Source organism: Chanos chanos, chromosome 6 (genome assembly GCF_902362185.1).
Source record: "Chanos chanos chromosome 6, fChaCha1.1, whole genome shotgun sequence".
In the NCBI taxonomy this organism is placed as follows: domain Eukaryota; kingdom Metazoa; phylum Chordata; class Actinopteri; order Gonorynchiformes; family Chanidae; genus Chanos; species Chanos chanos.
The window spans coordinates 26,363,028-26,380,618 of record NC_044500.1 but is presented as its reverse complement, the minus strand read 5'-3'; the positions used below and the strand labels follow the sequence as shown (position 1 = coordinate 26,380,618).

The 17,591-nt window shown below is 39.6% G+C and overlaps 2 protein-coding genes across 2 annotated transcripts; both read left to right on the top strand.

The window, feature by feature from the left end:
- Window positions 1-1,211: 1,211 nt before the first annotated feature.
- On the top strand, window positions 1,212-5,774 carry pxmp4 (peroxisomal membrane protein 4). Its single transcript, XM_030777287.1, has 4 exons — window positions 1,212-1,368; window positions 1,786-1,848; window positions 2,500-2,698; window positions 4,116-5,774. The coding sequence occupies exons 1-4, from the start codon at window positions 1,256-1,258 to the stop codon at window positions 4,383-4,385; spliced, it is 645 nt and encodes a 214-aa protein (XP_030633147.1). The 5' UTR covers window positions 1,212-1,255; the 3' UTR covers window positions 4,386-5,774.
- A 4,354-nt stretch (window positions 5,775-10,128) lies between these two features.
- Window positions 10,129-16,127, top strand: tgm5l (transglutaminase 5, like). Its single transcript, XM_030778198.1, has 13 exons — window positions 10,129-10,135; window positions 10,734-10,913; window positions 11,078-11,314; window positions 11,504-11,622; window positions 11,842-11,970; window positions 12,141-12,318; window positions 12,500-12,635; window positions 12,764-12,867; window positions 13,089-13,328; window positions 13,717-13,980; window positions 14,563-14,720; window positions 15,132-15,268; window positions 15,974-16,127. Exons 1-13 carry the CDS (start codon window positions 10,129-10,131, stop codon window positions 16,125-16,127), a joined length of 2,043 nt encoding a protein of 680 aa, XP_030634058.1.
- Window positions 16,128-17,591: the final 1,464 nt, after the last annotated feature.

Genomic DNA, 17,591 nt, shown 5'->3' with positions numbered 1-17,591 from the left:
TCCCAGTGCTGCAGAATGACATTCTTTCTTGTGGTAATCTCGTCATTTCTGGTTGGGTTGGGTCGTTGACATTGACAGTGAGAAATTTGAGGAACTGATATCATGAGAGAACTCCTTCTGTGAGCTTTTAAGCAAGGGTTTTTAATCATCATTCACATGCCCATAAACATGCTCGTTCTCCCTTCACTATAAAACCCTTTTCCAAAGCATTCAGAGGAGTGAGAGTACATGAGCACTCAACCTTAGATATCGTCTTTACTCAGTGTTTTGTCAAGCCTGCATTTAAACTACTGCATCCACAGCAAAACCAACATATCAGAGCATAGAAATGCACTGGAGCCCTGCTGTTTCTTATACTGACCTATATAACGTGATCAGTGATGAACTGATCAGAGCCAGAAAAAGAACTTTTGGACATCGTTCGAGGAAGAGTAGCACGTTTTCAATCCAGCTATGGTAGATTGGATCATCGCTCCGTTTCTCTGCTTCACTTTAATAATAACTGGAGAACTTGGCTCGTTATCGCTGACCCACAAACACCTGTCAGCTGCATCACTGGAAATAAGGTTCTGTCCATGCAGTCCACATAGCAATGCACCTTTTCTTTCAGATTGCTGTAATGTAGATAGAGGAAGTTATATGCACATGTATAAAAAATAAAGAAAAAAGGTCTTTTGTTTTCTTTTAAGGACATCTGCTCACTGTTATTGATGTCACTTTGAAAGCTGACTTGTTCCCAATGTATTTTTCCCTTCCTATTGTCATGTCTTAAAATTTATGAAAATGTAAGTAAAAAAGAAAAAGAATGAGTTTTATCTTTATTTTCCTATTTAACAAACATATTGTAAATCATGTAATGATTAGCTCATAATATAAAACATGTTTTAATAAATGGAATTAATTGTTTCAGTAATATTTATTTTTTTTCTATGTGTATATGTACAGATGGATGGTTAATGTAAAAGAAAAGTTTACTTAGAATTGAGGAGGAAAATAAAGGTTACTGTGTCTTGGGCATTCTTCTGTTGCATCTTACTTTTCACATTAAGTGACGAAATATTTAAATGTCATTCTGAAGACGCATTGGCGCAAATCCATAAGAAATAGAAAAAACAGTTAAATGACCAGATCGAACGATATTCCGTCACACGCCGGAGGAACCTTCAGACCATAGGTTCTTTTGCCTCGATCAACGGCTACAGTCGCACACTTGTGTCACAGTAGTAAAAGTCCCCTACTAAAGGATATTAGAGCCATGGCAGGGTCGGATTTGTTGAAAACTGTGCTGTACACAGTCAACACTTTGCTTCAGCAAGAAAAGTACAAGGCTGCCCTTGCAGTTGTCAAAGGATTCAGAAATGGAGCCGTGTAAGTGTCTCTCAGATAGGTTCGGTCATGTCATCTGTGTTGTATTCTTACCCGGCTAGCATGTTAGGCTGCTCAGTCAGTGTCACTTTGCCGTGGATACAAAGTGCAGTGGAAGCGAACAAGCTGAACCACTGTGGCCGCAATCTGACGATTATTATCAGGTGGAACTTAAGTATGAATGTTGTTAAAAATGAACTTTTGTTGAGTTTTAACTAACTGCACCCAAGCCAATTTGACTCATTACGCTATTTGAATTCTAACAGTGGACTAAGAGGAAATGTTTAGCTTGTTTTATTTGTTTTCCAAAAACTGTGTATAATGAAGACATCTCAATTGCAGTAATACTCATGAAATCCATATGACGTATTTTCTATAAATATGTAATGTTAATGATTTTTTCCCCCACTTGCGCCTTAGATATGGAGCAAAAATCCGCGCGCCCCATGCCCTAGTGATGACGTTTCTCTTCCGGAGTGGGAGGTAAATAATAGGCTGTGACACCCTGCATTTTAAAAGTGAATTGTCGAAGTGTGACTCAGCAGGATGATGCAAATGTGACATAAACGTCCAAAACGTGCTTAAATAAGCTTTTCAAGCGTAAGCTATTGTGAAGGCACCTTAATGAAGCGGCTTGCACAATGCTCCTCGAGGACCCGGTTTCCTGAACTCCTCTTATTCTGGCCGTGCTCCAGTGCCTAATGTTGAACTACTCCGCCAAATCAGCAATGTCAATGCTTGGTTAAAACATCTGTGAATTTAAGGGTGCGATTTAACAGACAGATAAGCCCCTTAAAGTTTTTGAATCAATGGAGATATTCTTGTGAAAAGTCCTTGCAGTGGATGTGAAAGGTGATGTGGGAACACTGATTACCACTCTAACAGATTTAATCTTAAGTATTTCACAGAATTAAATCATTATGTGGTGAACAATTCAGAATCTTATGGCGTATGTGTTATTTAGTATTAAGTTGTCCTATAGACCAAACATTTGAGGACTCAGTTCATTTCTTTGAGTCATAGCCCTCTCAAAGAAGCATACACTGTAATTTAACCTGTCCTATTTGTGTCTTTCTCATGTTTCATGTAATGTTTTTCCATTTCATATTTTTCATGGCATCCATACCCTATCAGCTTAAAGGACAAACTGAGAGCTATAGCCCAAGCCACGTACACACATTCCAGGAACCTGGCCTGCTTCGTGTTCACATACAAAGGCCTGCAAGCACTCCAGCAGCACATCCAGGGGAAAAGTCTCCAGTCCCAGGCCTTCCTGGCAGCATGTCTGGGCGGTTGGCTGGTGTTTGGAGACAACAACCATATAAACAGCCAGGTTAGCAGAGTCCTGTCTTAACTTACATCCATTAAGGATTACAGTGTACAGCACTGAATGAATGAATGAGTGAACGAATGATTGACAGGACAGAAAAATATGTTTTAAAAGAGACAGTAATGGACAGATCGAGGGCTGAATGGATGGGCTGATGATTTACAGGTTTCGTGCGGTCATGAAAAACCTGGAAAAGTCATGGAATTTGAAAATAGCAATTTCCAGGCCTGGAAAAGTTTTGGAAAAATAAATAAACCCAGACAGTTTTGGAAAAGTCATCATGTATCAAATGCCACTTTTTGCCAATTGATTTTTAGCCAGCCTTTTTTGAGCGAAGCTTCGAATGTCTGTGATGTTACGTCATCGTTTTGGGCTGTTGTTTCAGAATACTCAGTAATACGAATAAAGAGATGATGAATATAAGAAACTGCAAGTCACATTTTTTTTTTAAGTTTGACACTCTTTAATAGACATTATTTACATCACTGGATCCAGAGTTCAATGTCTTTGCGGTGTCAACGGTTGGCATTCCTTCCATGGCTGAGGACACACCTTTATTCACAAATAATACAGTGATTATCTATGCAGTAGGCTAAACTAAACTTATTGTAGACCGTAATTTACTAAGATAGCCATTTTACAAAATCAGAAGTAAACTTACACTTTTCAGATAGTTTCCCAGATTTGTTGTTGAGTGAGGGTACATGAGTTTTATCTGCCACTCTGCTTTTTTTTTCTTTTTCATCATCAGTAAGCTTATAATGCTTCCAAACCAGGGTTTTTTTGGCTTTTTTCTGGTCCAGGACTGAGAATCACAAACAAACGTTACTGAAATTCAAAAAATGCAAATCTGTTTACCGGCAAAATTGTTTATGTTAAATGATAATAAAAGTAGGCCACTTTGACATCTAAATTTCTTGTATTACAGCAGCAGTAACCTTAAAACTGCAACCAAACACCCATCCTAATCATCATATGGTACAGTTAAGATCGACAGAGAAAAATCTATCATTGGTTAAACAATGCTTCAATATTCGGGCAGATCAGTCACGTCACTTTACCTTGTTCTCTGTGTGGGGTAACATCCAACTCCGACCTGTGTTGCAGCTTGTACTTAACGAAATGTAAATTCATGCAATGCCAAGAAAATGGCGATTTAATCATGTCTGGCTTCAAACTGCACAGTGTGTCGTTAATTTTAGTTAAAATATGCTGTGGTAAATTTTGACATGGATTTTTATCCTTATTTTTCATGTGTACACAGACGTTTCAGAAAATGTATGGTCATGAAATTTTGCCTCAAAGGCATGGAAAAGTCATGGAAATTTATTGATAAAAATGTGTATGAATCTTGGATGAATGGTTGAACTGAATGAAAGGTGGGGAAAGCTAACACCATTGTTTGTCTTCTGTTTCACAGATCAACATGTACTTATTGTCTCGTATCCTGTTCGCCCTGTCTCGTCTGGCTGTGGAAAAGGGCTATATCCCACAACCCAAAAGGGACCCTTTCCCCCTGTTTGCCACTCTGGTTTGGGGTATCGTCCTGTGGCTGTTTGAGTATTACCCACACACGCTACAGCCCTCGCTCCAAAGCTCCATGAGCTACCTGTACCATGACAGCAACGTGTGGCACGATATCTCAGACTTTCTCATTTACAACAAACCCAAAACAACAGCGGCTAAGTGAAGCCCCCCCCCCCACCCCACCCCACCCCCCCCCGCGCTCTTAACACTAAACCCTCTGTGTCCCAGCCCAGCGGTTCTTTTTGGAATCATAATTCAGAATGGTTGCCTTAAAGCATGTTTAAGCCAGTTTTTAATTCCTTCACAAGTCTGTGTCACTCGGCTTCGTCTTCCTCGTTTTACAGTGCTCCGTAATAAAAAAAATTAAAAAAAAAAAAAAAAGCTATGTGAACAAGCATTTGGAAAGAACTGATGCAGTTTTGATTCTGTCCATCTTGTTCCTGTTCAGAGTGCACTGAAGAGAGGTCTTGAAAGAACACTGTAGCAGAGTTGTAAGTTGGAAACTCCTGCCTTAGTTCATATGAATTTTCTTTTGACATGTTTGTCTCCCCTGGCAGAGTGAGTGACCCTAATGTTTCGTGGTGTTTTTATAAAGCTGAATCCTTTTTGTGTCTCTGAAACGTTGGTTGCAGTACTGACTTGATTGCTGTGTCAGTGTTTCTCCCTCTGTTTGTGTGGGTGTGTTCATTCCACATCTGACTTTTCCAGTCCTTTGTACCAAACCCTTATTAATCCACATTCTGCATAGCTGATTCATATACAGGTAAAAATGATGGAATTATAGTGTCAGTGTGGGCTCTTTAGTAATGGGATTGGCTTTTTGTCCAGTCCGCACTCTGTGTGTGTGTGTGTGTGTGTGTGTGTGTGTGTGTGTGTGTGTGTGTGTGGACAGCAATAGTGGAAAATGTCTCAATATGTTGTCACAGATTTCATTAACAAAATTTTTCACAGAAAATCTCCAATGGTCTTCAGGTATCTGAAGAAGGAGAAGATATAGCTGATCTCTGTGATTTTTCTAAAAAGCTATGGAAATGCTAGCCATATTTCAGTGGAGAGCCTAATGATGATGACGATGATACTTGTGTTTGAAAAGGTGTTCTTTGCCAAGGTTTAGCGAATGCCACGTATGTCGAGCAACCTGACATTAAGGTTGAGGTAGGGTGAGACAGAATGAGTGGTGGTTGGCATGACAACAGGTTTTGCATGTTTTTGGCATTACTTGATAATTACTGGATAATTTTTTTGAATCACGGGTCCTTAGAGCCAGGATCTTTTCTGTGTACCAATCAGCATTCCTCATTTCAAAAGATCACGCACTGATCTCCTCTCTAAACGTGTGTCTGAAAGCATGTAAAATGTCAATTAGGCAAGAGGAAAAGCAATAAAATAAAGTAACTTTTATATTTTAGAATGTAAATGTAAATTGTTCACGATTGAATCTGTTTGTGTGTGTGTGTGTGTTTTTTATTTGTTTTTGTTTTGTTTTTTCTTTTCGGAAATTGTATTTGAATATACGATGTAACTCAATAAATGATGATATTGAATAACTGAACTGAATAATGTCCTTGTTTTTGTTTATTCCAAGTACCCTGAAATTGTGTAATCGAAACAAGAATAATAATAATAACAAACAATGCTATTTAACAATGCTGCATAAGCAGTCTTCAGATAGAGATGTTAGTCCTAATAGCATACAGAGAAAAGTAATATTTGTACAGTGTGATTTTTTTTTTTAGTATGTTTTTGGTTTTAAATATAAACAAGGCTCAAACAGAAAAAAAAATTAGGCTGTAAAGTGTGTGTGTGTGTGTTTTTATTATTATTATTCTAGAAAATTCCACTTGAGTAGAGTAACTGATTTGAAATAATGAAATGTGGTTTTGTGGATTTTTATCTTTAAAATGCTCGTTCAACGTTTGTTAGGCACAAAGTTTAGGACAATAGCAGAAGAGGAAAAAATGGTGAGAGTACTGAAAAACTCTGCCTGTGTGCATAGTTGCAGAGCAATTTTAGGACAGAAAAATGTACTCTTTGATCATTTTATAAAAATATAAAAGGACCTGTGTTACGGCAATGCATGTACTGCATTCCTCGACTATAGCTACAGGGAAAACCCTGTTTGTCAACACCAAACAGCCTCACCCTTTCCCCAACTTTGAGGCTTGGCTCTGCACCGAGAAGGGCTTGGTTCGATTTGTTTTTCCTCAGTGTAAAGGGGCAGACGACATAGAAATTTAGAACTAATTTTTGTTTGTCCTTCCTCACATCCTCATAAAATACAAAACAGGATTTCACTAGAAGCCTCATATTGTAGTTAAGCACGATTTCACTAGAAGCTGCATACTGTGAGCAAACAGAATTTCACTCACATTGTATGTAAGCAGGATATCATTAAAAACTTTGTAGTTCACTAATACCATAAGACACTCTCTATTGTGTTTTCCAGGTACCCTGAAATCAAATAACAACAACAACAACAATAATAATGATAATGATGCTATTACTACTGCTAGTGCTACCACTACTACTACCACTACTACTATACCATCTACAAAGCATTTACTGAATGACTGTCAGCATCCACAGAACATTTACCAAATGACTGTCACCATCCACAGAGCATTGACCAAATGAACGTCATCATCCATAGAACATTTACCAAATAACCGTTACTACTCTGTCACCATCTACAAAGTGTTTACTAAATAAGCCTCACCATATGGGCACCATTCAGCTAAGTCCGTTACACCAAACCTTAATAACCTATGTGTTGTGAAAAAGAATACCAGTAACAGCCAGAGTTCTTACTAGGACCAAAAGATCTGATCACATCACCCCTATCTTATCCACACTGCACTGGCTCCCAGTCAAATCTCGTATTGATTATAAAATCTTACTATTAACCTATAGAGCACTAAATGGTCTTGCGCCACAGTACCTGAGCGAACTCCTGGTCTTTTATGATCCACCACGCCTACTTAGATCAAAAGGTGCAGGCTATTTGTTGGTACCTCGAGTCATGATGGCTACAACAGGGGGCAGAGCCTTCTCTTACAGAGCCCCACAGTTATGGAATAGCCTCCCAATTAATGTTCGAGACTCAGACACAGTCTCTATGTTTAAGTCAAGGCTGAAAACTTATTTGTTTAGCCAAGCCTTTTGCTAACAGCTCTTTACTAGGCAAAGGAGCAGATCTGGAGGGTTCTCGGGCATAGAATGTTTGGTGAACTGGGATGTTTGGATGCTGTCGCCCCCCCACTCTAACATGTTCACTCAGGTTTGTTGACGGTGGAGTGGGTAGCCGCCTTGTGTCCCAGAGTGCCATCATGTCCGTATTACCTTCTAGCTCTCCCTTTTAACTATGCTGTACTAGCTAGTCTTGCTGGAGTCTCTGCCTGCACTCGGCACACGATGTACATTTTCCCTTAACCATTATGTGGAAATGAACATCTGACAATGTGTCTCTCTCTCTCACTCTATCTCTCTTTCTCTCTCTCTCTCTCTCTCTGTCAAGCCACACATACTACTCCTGAGATACCAGTGATCCTGACTCCTCCCGCCCTGTGGACCGATCCATCCTGGTGTTATCATCTTTCATCCCCATGTCAGCCTCCTGTCTGCATCGCCATCCCCTTTGTTCATGCCCCAATTTACTTTCAATTGTAACTGCCCACGTGGTCGGCACCTATTGCACACCTGTCTGGCCAAGGAGGGGTCTCCTCTCTCTGCGGTCCTTCTCAAGATTTCTCCCATTTTCCCATTTCCCTTTTGGGTTTTTGGGGAGTTTTTTCTTGCCCGCCATGAGGATTAAGTCAGGGGGTGCCATCCTGTTTTGATTTGACTGCCTGTAAAGCCCTTTGAGACTGTAAACAGTGATATTGGGCTCTAAATAAACTTGAATTTGAACTTGAACTTAATTATTATTATCATTATCATTGTTATTTAGATGGAAAAGAATGGGTTGAAAGCAACCTGCTGAAGTATCTTGTTTTGTAAAATTTCTGAACATTGTGGTATGCTTATGTGAAAATATGATAATCTCAGGGGTAAATATGTTCGCCAGGTCATATGAGCGCATACAAGATTCTTGCACTCCTTATTTTGGCCATTCCAGACTGATCGCAATTCATAACAAGTGGCGTCTCTGTGAACTAAACTGAACTTTGTATCTGTCTCACTGTGATTAGCAGTTTTAGCAGTTGTCCTTCCTCTGCGTGGTTAGGAGAGGTGTGGAAATATGTAGTTAGATGCCAAGGATGCTCCTGTGAGCAACTGAAATGTAGATATCACTCAGGTATATACCTGTCACAGGCATACAACCACCGTATCTCCTTACTTTTACCTTCATACTGCATCTTGCTTGTGCGGTTCCCTGGTTTGCCCAATGCATTGTACAATATTCATACCATTTCTGAGAGAGGCAGGGTGTTTTTAATGTGCTTTTTAAACTGAGACATAGAATATATACAAAAATGACATTACGGTTGTGCATATTCAGGTATTATGTTGTTTCTGTTTGTTTAGTGCAGTGTACAGTAAGACCAGCTCTCTCTCTCTCTCTCATATCTCAAAGCAAAAAGCACTGCATTTTTCAGCTGATGTGTTTAAGCTACATTTGCACAGTTTTGGAGAGTTCTTCTACAGAAATGAATTGTGAACACTTGTAACTGTGTGTTTTGCTGGTGTAAAACCAGTTTGTTAAGATAACTAAGCTACAGTTAAACAGTTGTGCATTTTGTCCCCCTAATGCATAAATGTAATAATCAAACATAACCTTCTTCTTATCAGTAACCCGTAACCACTTACTGTTTCAAAAAGGTGTTTGTACAGCACCGTCAGTTTATTTGCTCAGTAGTGATTTATGATTGACAATTCTCCCATAAACTATTGTCTAGTCTAACACATCCTGTTTTTTTGTTGTTGTGGGCATCTAAAGCCCTTTGAGACTGCAAACAGTGATATTTGGCTCTAAATAAACTTGAAACTTAAACTTAGACAATAAATAATAAGTGTTGCCATAGAAAAGTTTAAAAATAAAAATAACAACACAAAAACACCTCATACACTTTAAATCTCATTTACATGCAGTATCCATTGTTACAGATCATGTTTGTGATATTTAGTTATTAGTAGAGTCCATGGTATGTCAGTATCACCTCACAGTGTGTGTGTGTGTGTGTGTGTGTGTGTGTGTGTGTGTGTGTGTGTGTGTGTGTGAGAATCAGATTCAACTTTGCTGCCAAATGTGTGTGCACCAGGTATTTGCTGTGATGTACATGTCTGTGTTTCAAACACAGGACACAGCATGCGAGGCAAAACAGCACAACCCAGAGTATGTATTAATTCTAAGTTACCTGAGATACAGCACAACAGAAAACACTGTGCAGCAAAAACACACACACATATACAAATAAAAAATAAACAAGATAGTAAATGATAATAAATAATGGATAATATGAATTTTTTTCTTCTTCCTTTTTTTTTTATTTGTCAGTATATTACAGTCATCAGATATTGTTAATACTGTGTTCCCTGGATCAGAAAAGGTTTTAAGCAAGTCTGTATGTGTGCGTGTGTGTGTGTGCCTTAATATGTCTTAGTGTGCATACATGTGCATACATGCAGACAGGGGATATTAAAGACAAACCAATGTGATACCACCAAAAGACAAACCCCAGATGACAGACCTCTTGCCTGGGGCCTTTGTAAAAAAGAGAGTCACATTTACAGCATTTGCGTTTTGATAGTGTCGTTAAAAGGAACCGGTCGGATAACTTTCCACTCCCTTTTTCTCCGAGAAAGGATTGGCAGAGAGAGGGAGTGTCAGAGTGTTTAAATAGGGATGGTGAGAAGCGGAACGCAGATATCAACAGACAGACAACAAGCAAAGAACAACACACAAACTAATGGAAGGTGAGTAATTTTTTCCTCTGAGTATATATTATTTTTAATTTCAGTTGTTTTTTTATCCCTTTAAATAGTCCTCATATAGCTAAATCTGTTAATCATTCATATGTATATGTATATGTATATCTATGTATGTGTGTGTGTGTGTATATATATATATATATAAAAGATTAGATTGTGTATGCTCCAATACTACTTATACAAAGTAAAAGAAATATATTTGAAGAACACTGAGTAAACAGTTATAGAAACAGTTTACAGTTTCTAGTTCAGTGGGATTTGAACTGGTGATGTGTTTCCAGTTCATTTCAGTGCATACACAATTCAGCATAAAACACTCCATTTCTTTCTCTTTTATTACTGCAATCAAACTCAGATGAAACAAACACACACAGGTCCTGAGGGTTACAGAATCTTAATTTCATAATGTAGTACATGTGTGTGCAGTCCTGTCCCACTTTTGGCTCTCTTTCAGAAGAGGAACTGTGTGTGTCTTTTGCTTTCTTTTCTTTTTTTTTTTTTTTTTACCATAATCTGACATATAGCTGGTGTTGTCTGCTCTGTGTGTGTGTCTGTGTGTGTGTGTCTGTGTGTGTGTGTACAGATTTAAGAGTCCAGTATTTTAATTTGGAGCAAGCCCAGAATCATGAACTCCACAGGACTGAGGGACTGAGTTCTCAGACTCTGGTGGTGAGGAGAGGACAACCTTTCAGACTCACTCTGCTCTTCAAGGGCAGACCATACAACCCATCCCGGGACGGCGTGGTCCTAAAAGTAAAGCTAGGTACAGCTTGATTGTATATTTATGCGTGTTTAACCAAGAGATGCTCAAAAGGTCGTGTGTGTGTATGGGCCTATTGTCTAAGCGTCTGTGTTTGGATAAGAGTCTGTCTGGATTTAACACACTGACTTTGTTACATGTTTGTCTCTCCCATTGTCTCCTCACAGGACGTCTGTACGTGGAGCTCCCTGTCACCTCCTATAGATACTCCTCGAAGTCGCGATGGGTTGCCTATTTCCAGCAGGACCCATATGGTTCCTCCTTAACCACAACGGTTGTCATGTGTGCCCCCGTCACTGCTCCTGTGGGGATGTACCATCTCCAGCTGCTGCTGTTTAGTCAGACCAGCCAACACGCCTACAATGTAGGTGAATTTGCCCTGCTCTGTAACCCGTGGTGCCCAGGTAAGCTCAGGCTCTGAGACGAGTCTTTGCAAAAAAAAAAAAAAAGAATGGAACTTCATGTGGCTTGTGAATTTCACTCTTTGTGTTATGCAGTGTTATGAAAGCATTACATTCATAGACAGAGGACTAGAAGCAGGAGCTTGTAACTTCGGTAAGCTTGTAACTGATGTTTGTGTGCGTGTGTTTCAGCTGACTCAGTCTTCATGCCCAATGAGAGTGAGAGAGAGGAGTTTGTAAGGAATGACTTTGGACTTCTTTATATGGGCACACCTAAAAACATCAGTGCCAGACCTTGGTCCTTTGACCAGGTGAGCGAAACAATGATGTAACAACAGAAAATAGGCAGGGGAAGTTGAAGGGGGGATACACTATATAGCAAGTAGCAGTTTATAATTTTCATACTGTGTTTGCACTTCAAAACGCAATACATGTATATATAAACCCCACAATTAGGATTACTAATTGTACTATATGGTCAGAATGGTATTGATATATTGTAACACATACATATTGTGTTGTATTTGTAGTATGAGAGCAGTATATTGGAGATTTGTATGAAGATCCTACAAGTCAGCCCTCAGCATTTGCAGGACTGGAGGAAAGATTATTTGAATCGAACCAGCCCTATTTACATAAGCCGGGTCATCTCAGCCATGGTGAGTCCATTTTCCTTTTCAACCATTCATTTTCCCATTGTGGTTTTTTTTCTTTTCACGTACTCCTCCCGCTATTTTTTCAATTCCTATTCACTTATTTCTCTTATCTGTTCTGCTCTTACCCTATTTCCCCCTGTTCTGTCGCTTAACCCTTTTTTTTTTTTAAATAGATAAACAGCCAAGACGACCGAGGCGTTCTTCTCGGGAACTGGTCAGAAGACTACTGCAACGGTGTTCATCCCTCTGAATGGACAGGAAGCGGGGACATTTTGAAACAGTGGGCTGGGAGCAATTTCAACCCAGTCAAATACGGACAATGCTGGGTGTTTGCCGCGGTCATGTGCACAGGTAGGATAAAACAACATTTTTTTTCCTACGTATGTCTTAAGACTGAATGACGAACAGTATTCATTTTGTTGGCATGCAACTGACATCTACAATGAATTTGTGTCATCATTTTTGTCACTTTAAAAAATGACTGATTCTTTTCTGTTGCACTTAACAAAAACTACTACTTTGATTTTGGTAGTCATGAGGACCCTTGGCATTCCATGTCGCGTCATTACCAACTTTAACTCCGCCCACGACACAAACGGGAATCTGGTTATTGAAGAGTATTACTCAGAGACTGGGCAGAAGCTTTCAGTCAGCCGCGACAGCATCTGGTCAGTTTAGCTTTCAACTCAGTTTCTAATAATATTAAATCGTAAGTCTGTCTCACACGTGATGGGTAAATGAAGTGCCTTCCATCAGATACAATTTACATATTCTAATGTGCTCCTCCTTCCTTCAGGAATTTCCACGTGTGGGTTGAGTGTTGGATGAACCGCCCCGATCTAGAGGTGGGATTTGATGGTTGGCAAGTTTTGGACCCAACACCACAGGAAAGGAGTGGAGGTCAGTTCTGATGAATATAAGTTCTCTGAGCAATAAATGTATGTGGGCTCAAAGTGACTCAATATTAGGCAGTGCCGATAATTGTTAGAATTATGGAAGCTGTAGAAAACTATGCACAAATCATATATTACTGCACAGAGATGCAGTATATGAGAAATTAACTGTATTTGTGCCCTTTATTCTAAAATCTAAAATCTGCTGTCCAACTTTGTCTCGTGTAGGACTATTCCGGTGTGGGCCTGCTCCAGTGAAAGCCATTCTAGACAGGCGTATTGACCTGGTGTACGACATTCCATTTGTGTACGCTGCAGTGAACGCGGACGTCCAAACGATCATCGTTACTCAGGGACAGATTCTACGTAAACACACTGACACGGAAAGAGTGGGCGCGCTCATCTGCACTAAGAGCGTGGGGTCCAATGGACTAGACAACATCACTGGCAATTACAAGCTCGTCAAAAGTAAGTTTTGAGGAACATATATTTTTTTTTTTAAATCTGATTTAGTTTGTTTAAATTTATACGTGACCAATTCACTCACATTACTCTACCTTTCTGACTTTGCAGGGACTGGAACCATGCCCAGATCTGGAAATGCATGTAAGTTATTATAAGTCTCTCTTCATTGTATTTATTTTTCATTACAGAGCAAAGAAATATTTTTTTCTTACTGAAAAAAACCCAATAACACACTTTATATAGTATAGATATTCATCCTCTCAAACATATTGTACTTACCAATCATGTTGTTGCCCTTTTTTTTTTCAGTTTCAGCCCCTCTAGCACGCAGCGCAAGTACGTTTTTTTTTTCCCACTCTAATTACACCTCTTTCATATTTGTGACTGCCAGTCATAAAATCATATATATATATAACTCTCTCTCTCTCTCTGGCTCTCTCTAAAGGATCCAGTCAGGGCCTGTCTGTGTCTCTACACCTTTACAAAGTCCCCGCAGTGGGGGAGAACATCTCGTTCTCCGTCACTATTGCTAACAGGAGTAATGCTCTGAGAACAGTGAAGGAGCATGTAAATGCCCAGGCTAAAGAATACAACCACAGTCCCACTGACACGTTCTGGGAAGTCCATAACATGGTTCAACTGGCTCCATTCTCAGGTATGCTCCTTCATTCATCGTGTCTGGCTGCATGTCTGTGTGTGTGTGTGTGTATGTGTATCTTTCAGCGTACTTATTTTGGAGGGTTAATGAGAGTACTTTTGAGGCATTGTGTGACGTAATCCAGTTAGAGGTGAAGACCCAAAAGTCAGGGGTACAGGATAAGGGTGGAGCTCTTCTCGATGTGAGGGACAGTGAGAGTTTCTCCCAAACACTTTCATCTTGTGAGAACTTGAGTGCTTGGCTGATAGATGATGTCATGTTTTTCAGGTGTGTCAGAGCCTGTTTGGGTGAAACACACATTCCCTCGCTCCTGTACCCACCCTATGGAGATCATTTATCTCACACAATCTGAGAGAGATGACCTCACACTAACCATAGTGACAGACTAGATCATCAGTATTAATTATTATTATCATTATTATTAGTAATAGTAGTAGCAGTATGGTGACCTGCACTAATAAACAACAGAGACACCAACGCAGAAACTATGAAGTGTCCATCAGTATTGAGGTTGCAGTGTACTGTCATGTGGAGCTGATGGTTTATTGATTGTTCCTTTTCTTTTTTTTCCTCTCCCAGAGACCGTGTTGGAGCATCAGATCCCGTATAGTCAGTACATGACTCTGGCCAATGAGAACCTGGTTAACCTGGCTGTGGTTGTGGAGGATGTGGCCACGCACGAGAGAGATCTGGACTACGAGGAGTTCAACATCGCCAGCCCACAGATCCAAATAGAGGTACGGCTCCCAGTAAGGGGCGAAATACGACGTGAAAGGGGTGTAACATCTATTGTGTAAACAGGAAACTGTGTTTTAAGAATAGATTTAATGGGAGGGAGCAGAGCTTTGGTTCCCTTTGAAGGATAAAGATAAATTCTTTTGTCAAAGGAATCAGGCCATCTGTTTCTGTTATTCTAAGATGATTTATTCAAGAATCCTAATCAAACCAGCCACCCCTTTGTTTGCACAATAAATCACCCTGCCCTGAAGAAAGGAAGAAAATAAAGGAGAGAAAAGAAGAGAGCAGTATCAAAGACAGACAGACAGATAGAAAAAATACCAAGTGAAGAAAAGAGTTGATGTGTAAAAGATAACGAGGTAGCGAATAGTTCAAAGCTCTCATGATATGTTGGTTTTTATCTTTTCCAGGTCGACAATGAAGGAGCCATCGTGGCTAACAGAGAGCACGTTGCCACGGTAACATTCACCAACCCTTTCACGATGCCCATCATGGGCATCCTCACCATGGCAGGAGCGGGACTGCTGGAGAACAAAGTTCAGTCCAGGTATGAGTCCGCATACCTTTTTTTATTTACCAACTTCTCGTCTCCTCCTGACTCACCTGTCTGTCACCGCCGCTTCACATACCTCAGACAGGCGTCCACATACGAGGTGTTCTCACTTCAGATTCCATTCACTCTGACTGTAAAGAACGTCTGAGACTGGGGAACGCAGTCAATTTACATTCCGTAACTCCTCTTGAACCTTCACCTTCGTTTATCATCGGTTTGGAATACAACTTTTATTTTCTTCTTCCTTTTTGTCAGTGTTGTTAAGTTTTCATTTAGGTCAGCAGGAATAGCCCTCATAGCTCTGGTTGTTTATGTTGGCAGGTGTTGAAAAAATGTAGCATGGCAAAATGTCAAAAGTTTAAGCAGTGAAAAGCGTGAGAAGTTGTACGATTTATAACTTCTTTAAAGATGGTTTATATAGTTACAACAGCTGAACGGCTGGGCTGCACTAGTCCGTGCACATTACGGCAAACATACATTTCACAAACCCCCCACTGCCCCTCTCCCACCCCTAGAAAGTCTGAAATAAACTAATTTTCCTTACATCTCCAGTTACTTAAACATTCAGTTGTACACTTATCTGCTGCCCCTTGCCCTCTTGCACAAATGACAGCAGTGAAACTGTGTGTGCTGTAACCTCAGTTACAGTAGTTGACCCTGGTTCTTTAACCTGTCTGTTCCTCCTGTCTGGTCTACCAGGATTCTGCTGCTCCAGCCTGGAGCCACCATGGAGACAGCTGTGCACTTCCTTCCCAAGATGCCTGGCGTGAAAATGCTGCAGGCCAGACTGGCGCTGAAGAATAATCCGGCCGTCATCCACGGATATAAAACCATCACAGTGAGGCCAGCCTAATCACTGCCACTTCCAAACCAAACAGCGACACGCACCTACCAGTTAACAGTATTCCTGTTAGTATGTGACAAAATGTGTAACCTTGAAAATATGAAACTTTGATGTAATTTTATTTATTTATATATTTATGTATTTGTATCTATTGCAGGGTTACTTTTTCAACAGTTGAAAAATCTTATCTCGTTACCAGTTAAATATTCAGCCTACATCTTCAATGACAAAAACGTCTAACTTAAAGTATTTGTGTGCTAAGATATTTCTGACTTAGTGTTCCCTCTGTATTGTTCTATTTGTCAGTGTGAAGTTACATGCTCTGCTTTATGCCTTGGAAAGTATTGGTTTGTACATTTTTGCATTTTTCATATATATATATATAAAAACTTAATATCTCAATAAATAATGAAAAATCTCAAATGAAGGACTTGTTTTTTTATTTAACCTAAGAACCTTTACGATGCAAATATTCTGATACTATATTGTGTGTGTGTTTGTGTGTGATAGAGAGAGAGAGAGAAAGAAAGAGGACAGTTTAAGAGGGTGAAATCTGTAAATGACTGGGAGTAAGAAATAAAACAAACAAATCAGAAAATGTCTGAATGCCAGTTTCCTGGAGTGAAATCAGGCAATGTGTGAACTGAAAAAAAAAGCAGTGTGTGTTTTTGCATGTGTGTGTGTGTGTATGTGCAGCCCTGCAGATGCTATCTAAGTCTAAATCTGTCTGTCTAACTTATGATCCAGAGCTCTTCATGTGGATCTTCACAGCTGGGATGCACAATCCACAACAATATTTCTGACAAAGCTGTAATTTTGACTAATATAACATTATGGACGAGGGACCTTTGATTAGTGATTTACATCTCTCCATAGACCAACTACTTTAGCGGGAATTTCATCTATTGCAACAGCAAATACTGCGAAAAGCACCGGAATTCCAGATATTGATAGAAATTTGAAAATTTGATATCAGAGCATTTTTTTAAATTAACAACTTATTATTTTAGTTTTAGTTTAGTAATCTAACTCTACAATTAGTTTATTAAAAATTTTGCTGACATTTCTAGTATCTAATGACCCTAACTTTTACAGATCATGCTTGCTTCACATGATTTTTATGTAACTCTGTTAATTAATCTACCCATCCTGGGCCAGCCAGAGGAGGATGGGCTCCCCTGCTTGAGTCTTGTCTCCTCCCTCCTCTTCTTGTCTCGGCCTTTTCTTTCCACTGTCGCCCTGGCATTACACTTAGGTATCGTGCCTAGCATCCTGCAAAGCTGCTTTGTGACAATGTCCTTTGTAAATAAGTATTATACAAATAGTTAATAGTTAGTTTGATAGCTTAAATAGTTAAATGGAATTGAAATAAGATATGGTGTCTTCCCAGCTTGTAAGAAAAAAACATTTTATTTTATTTTTGTAGTTTGGGCGTCTCCTGTTACAAATCATGCTTAGGCCCCTACATGGGAG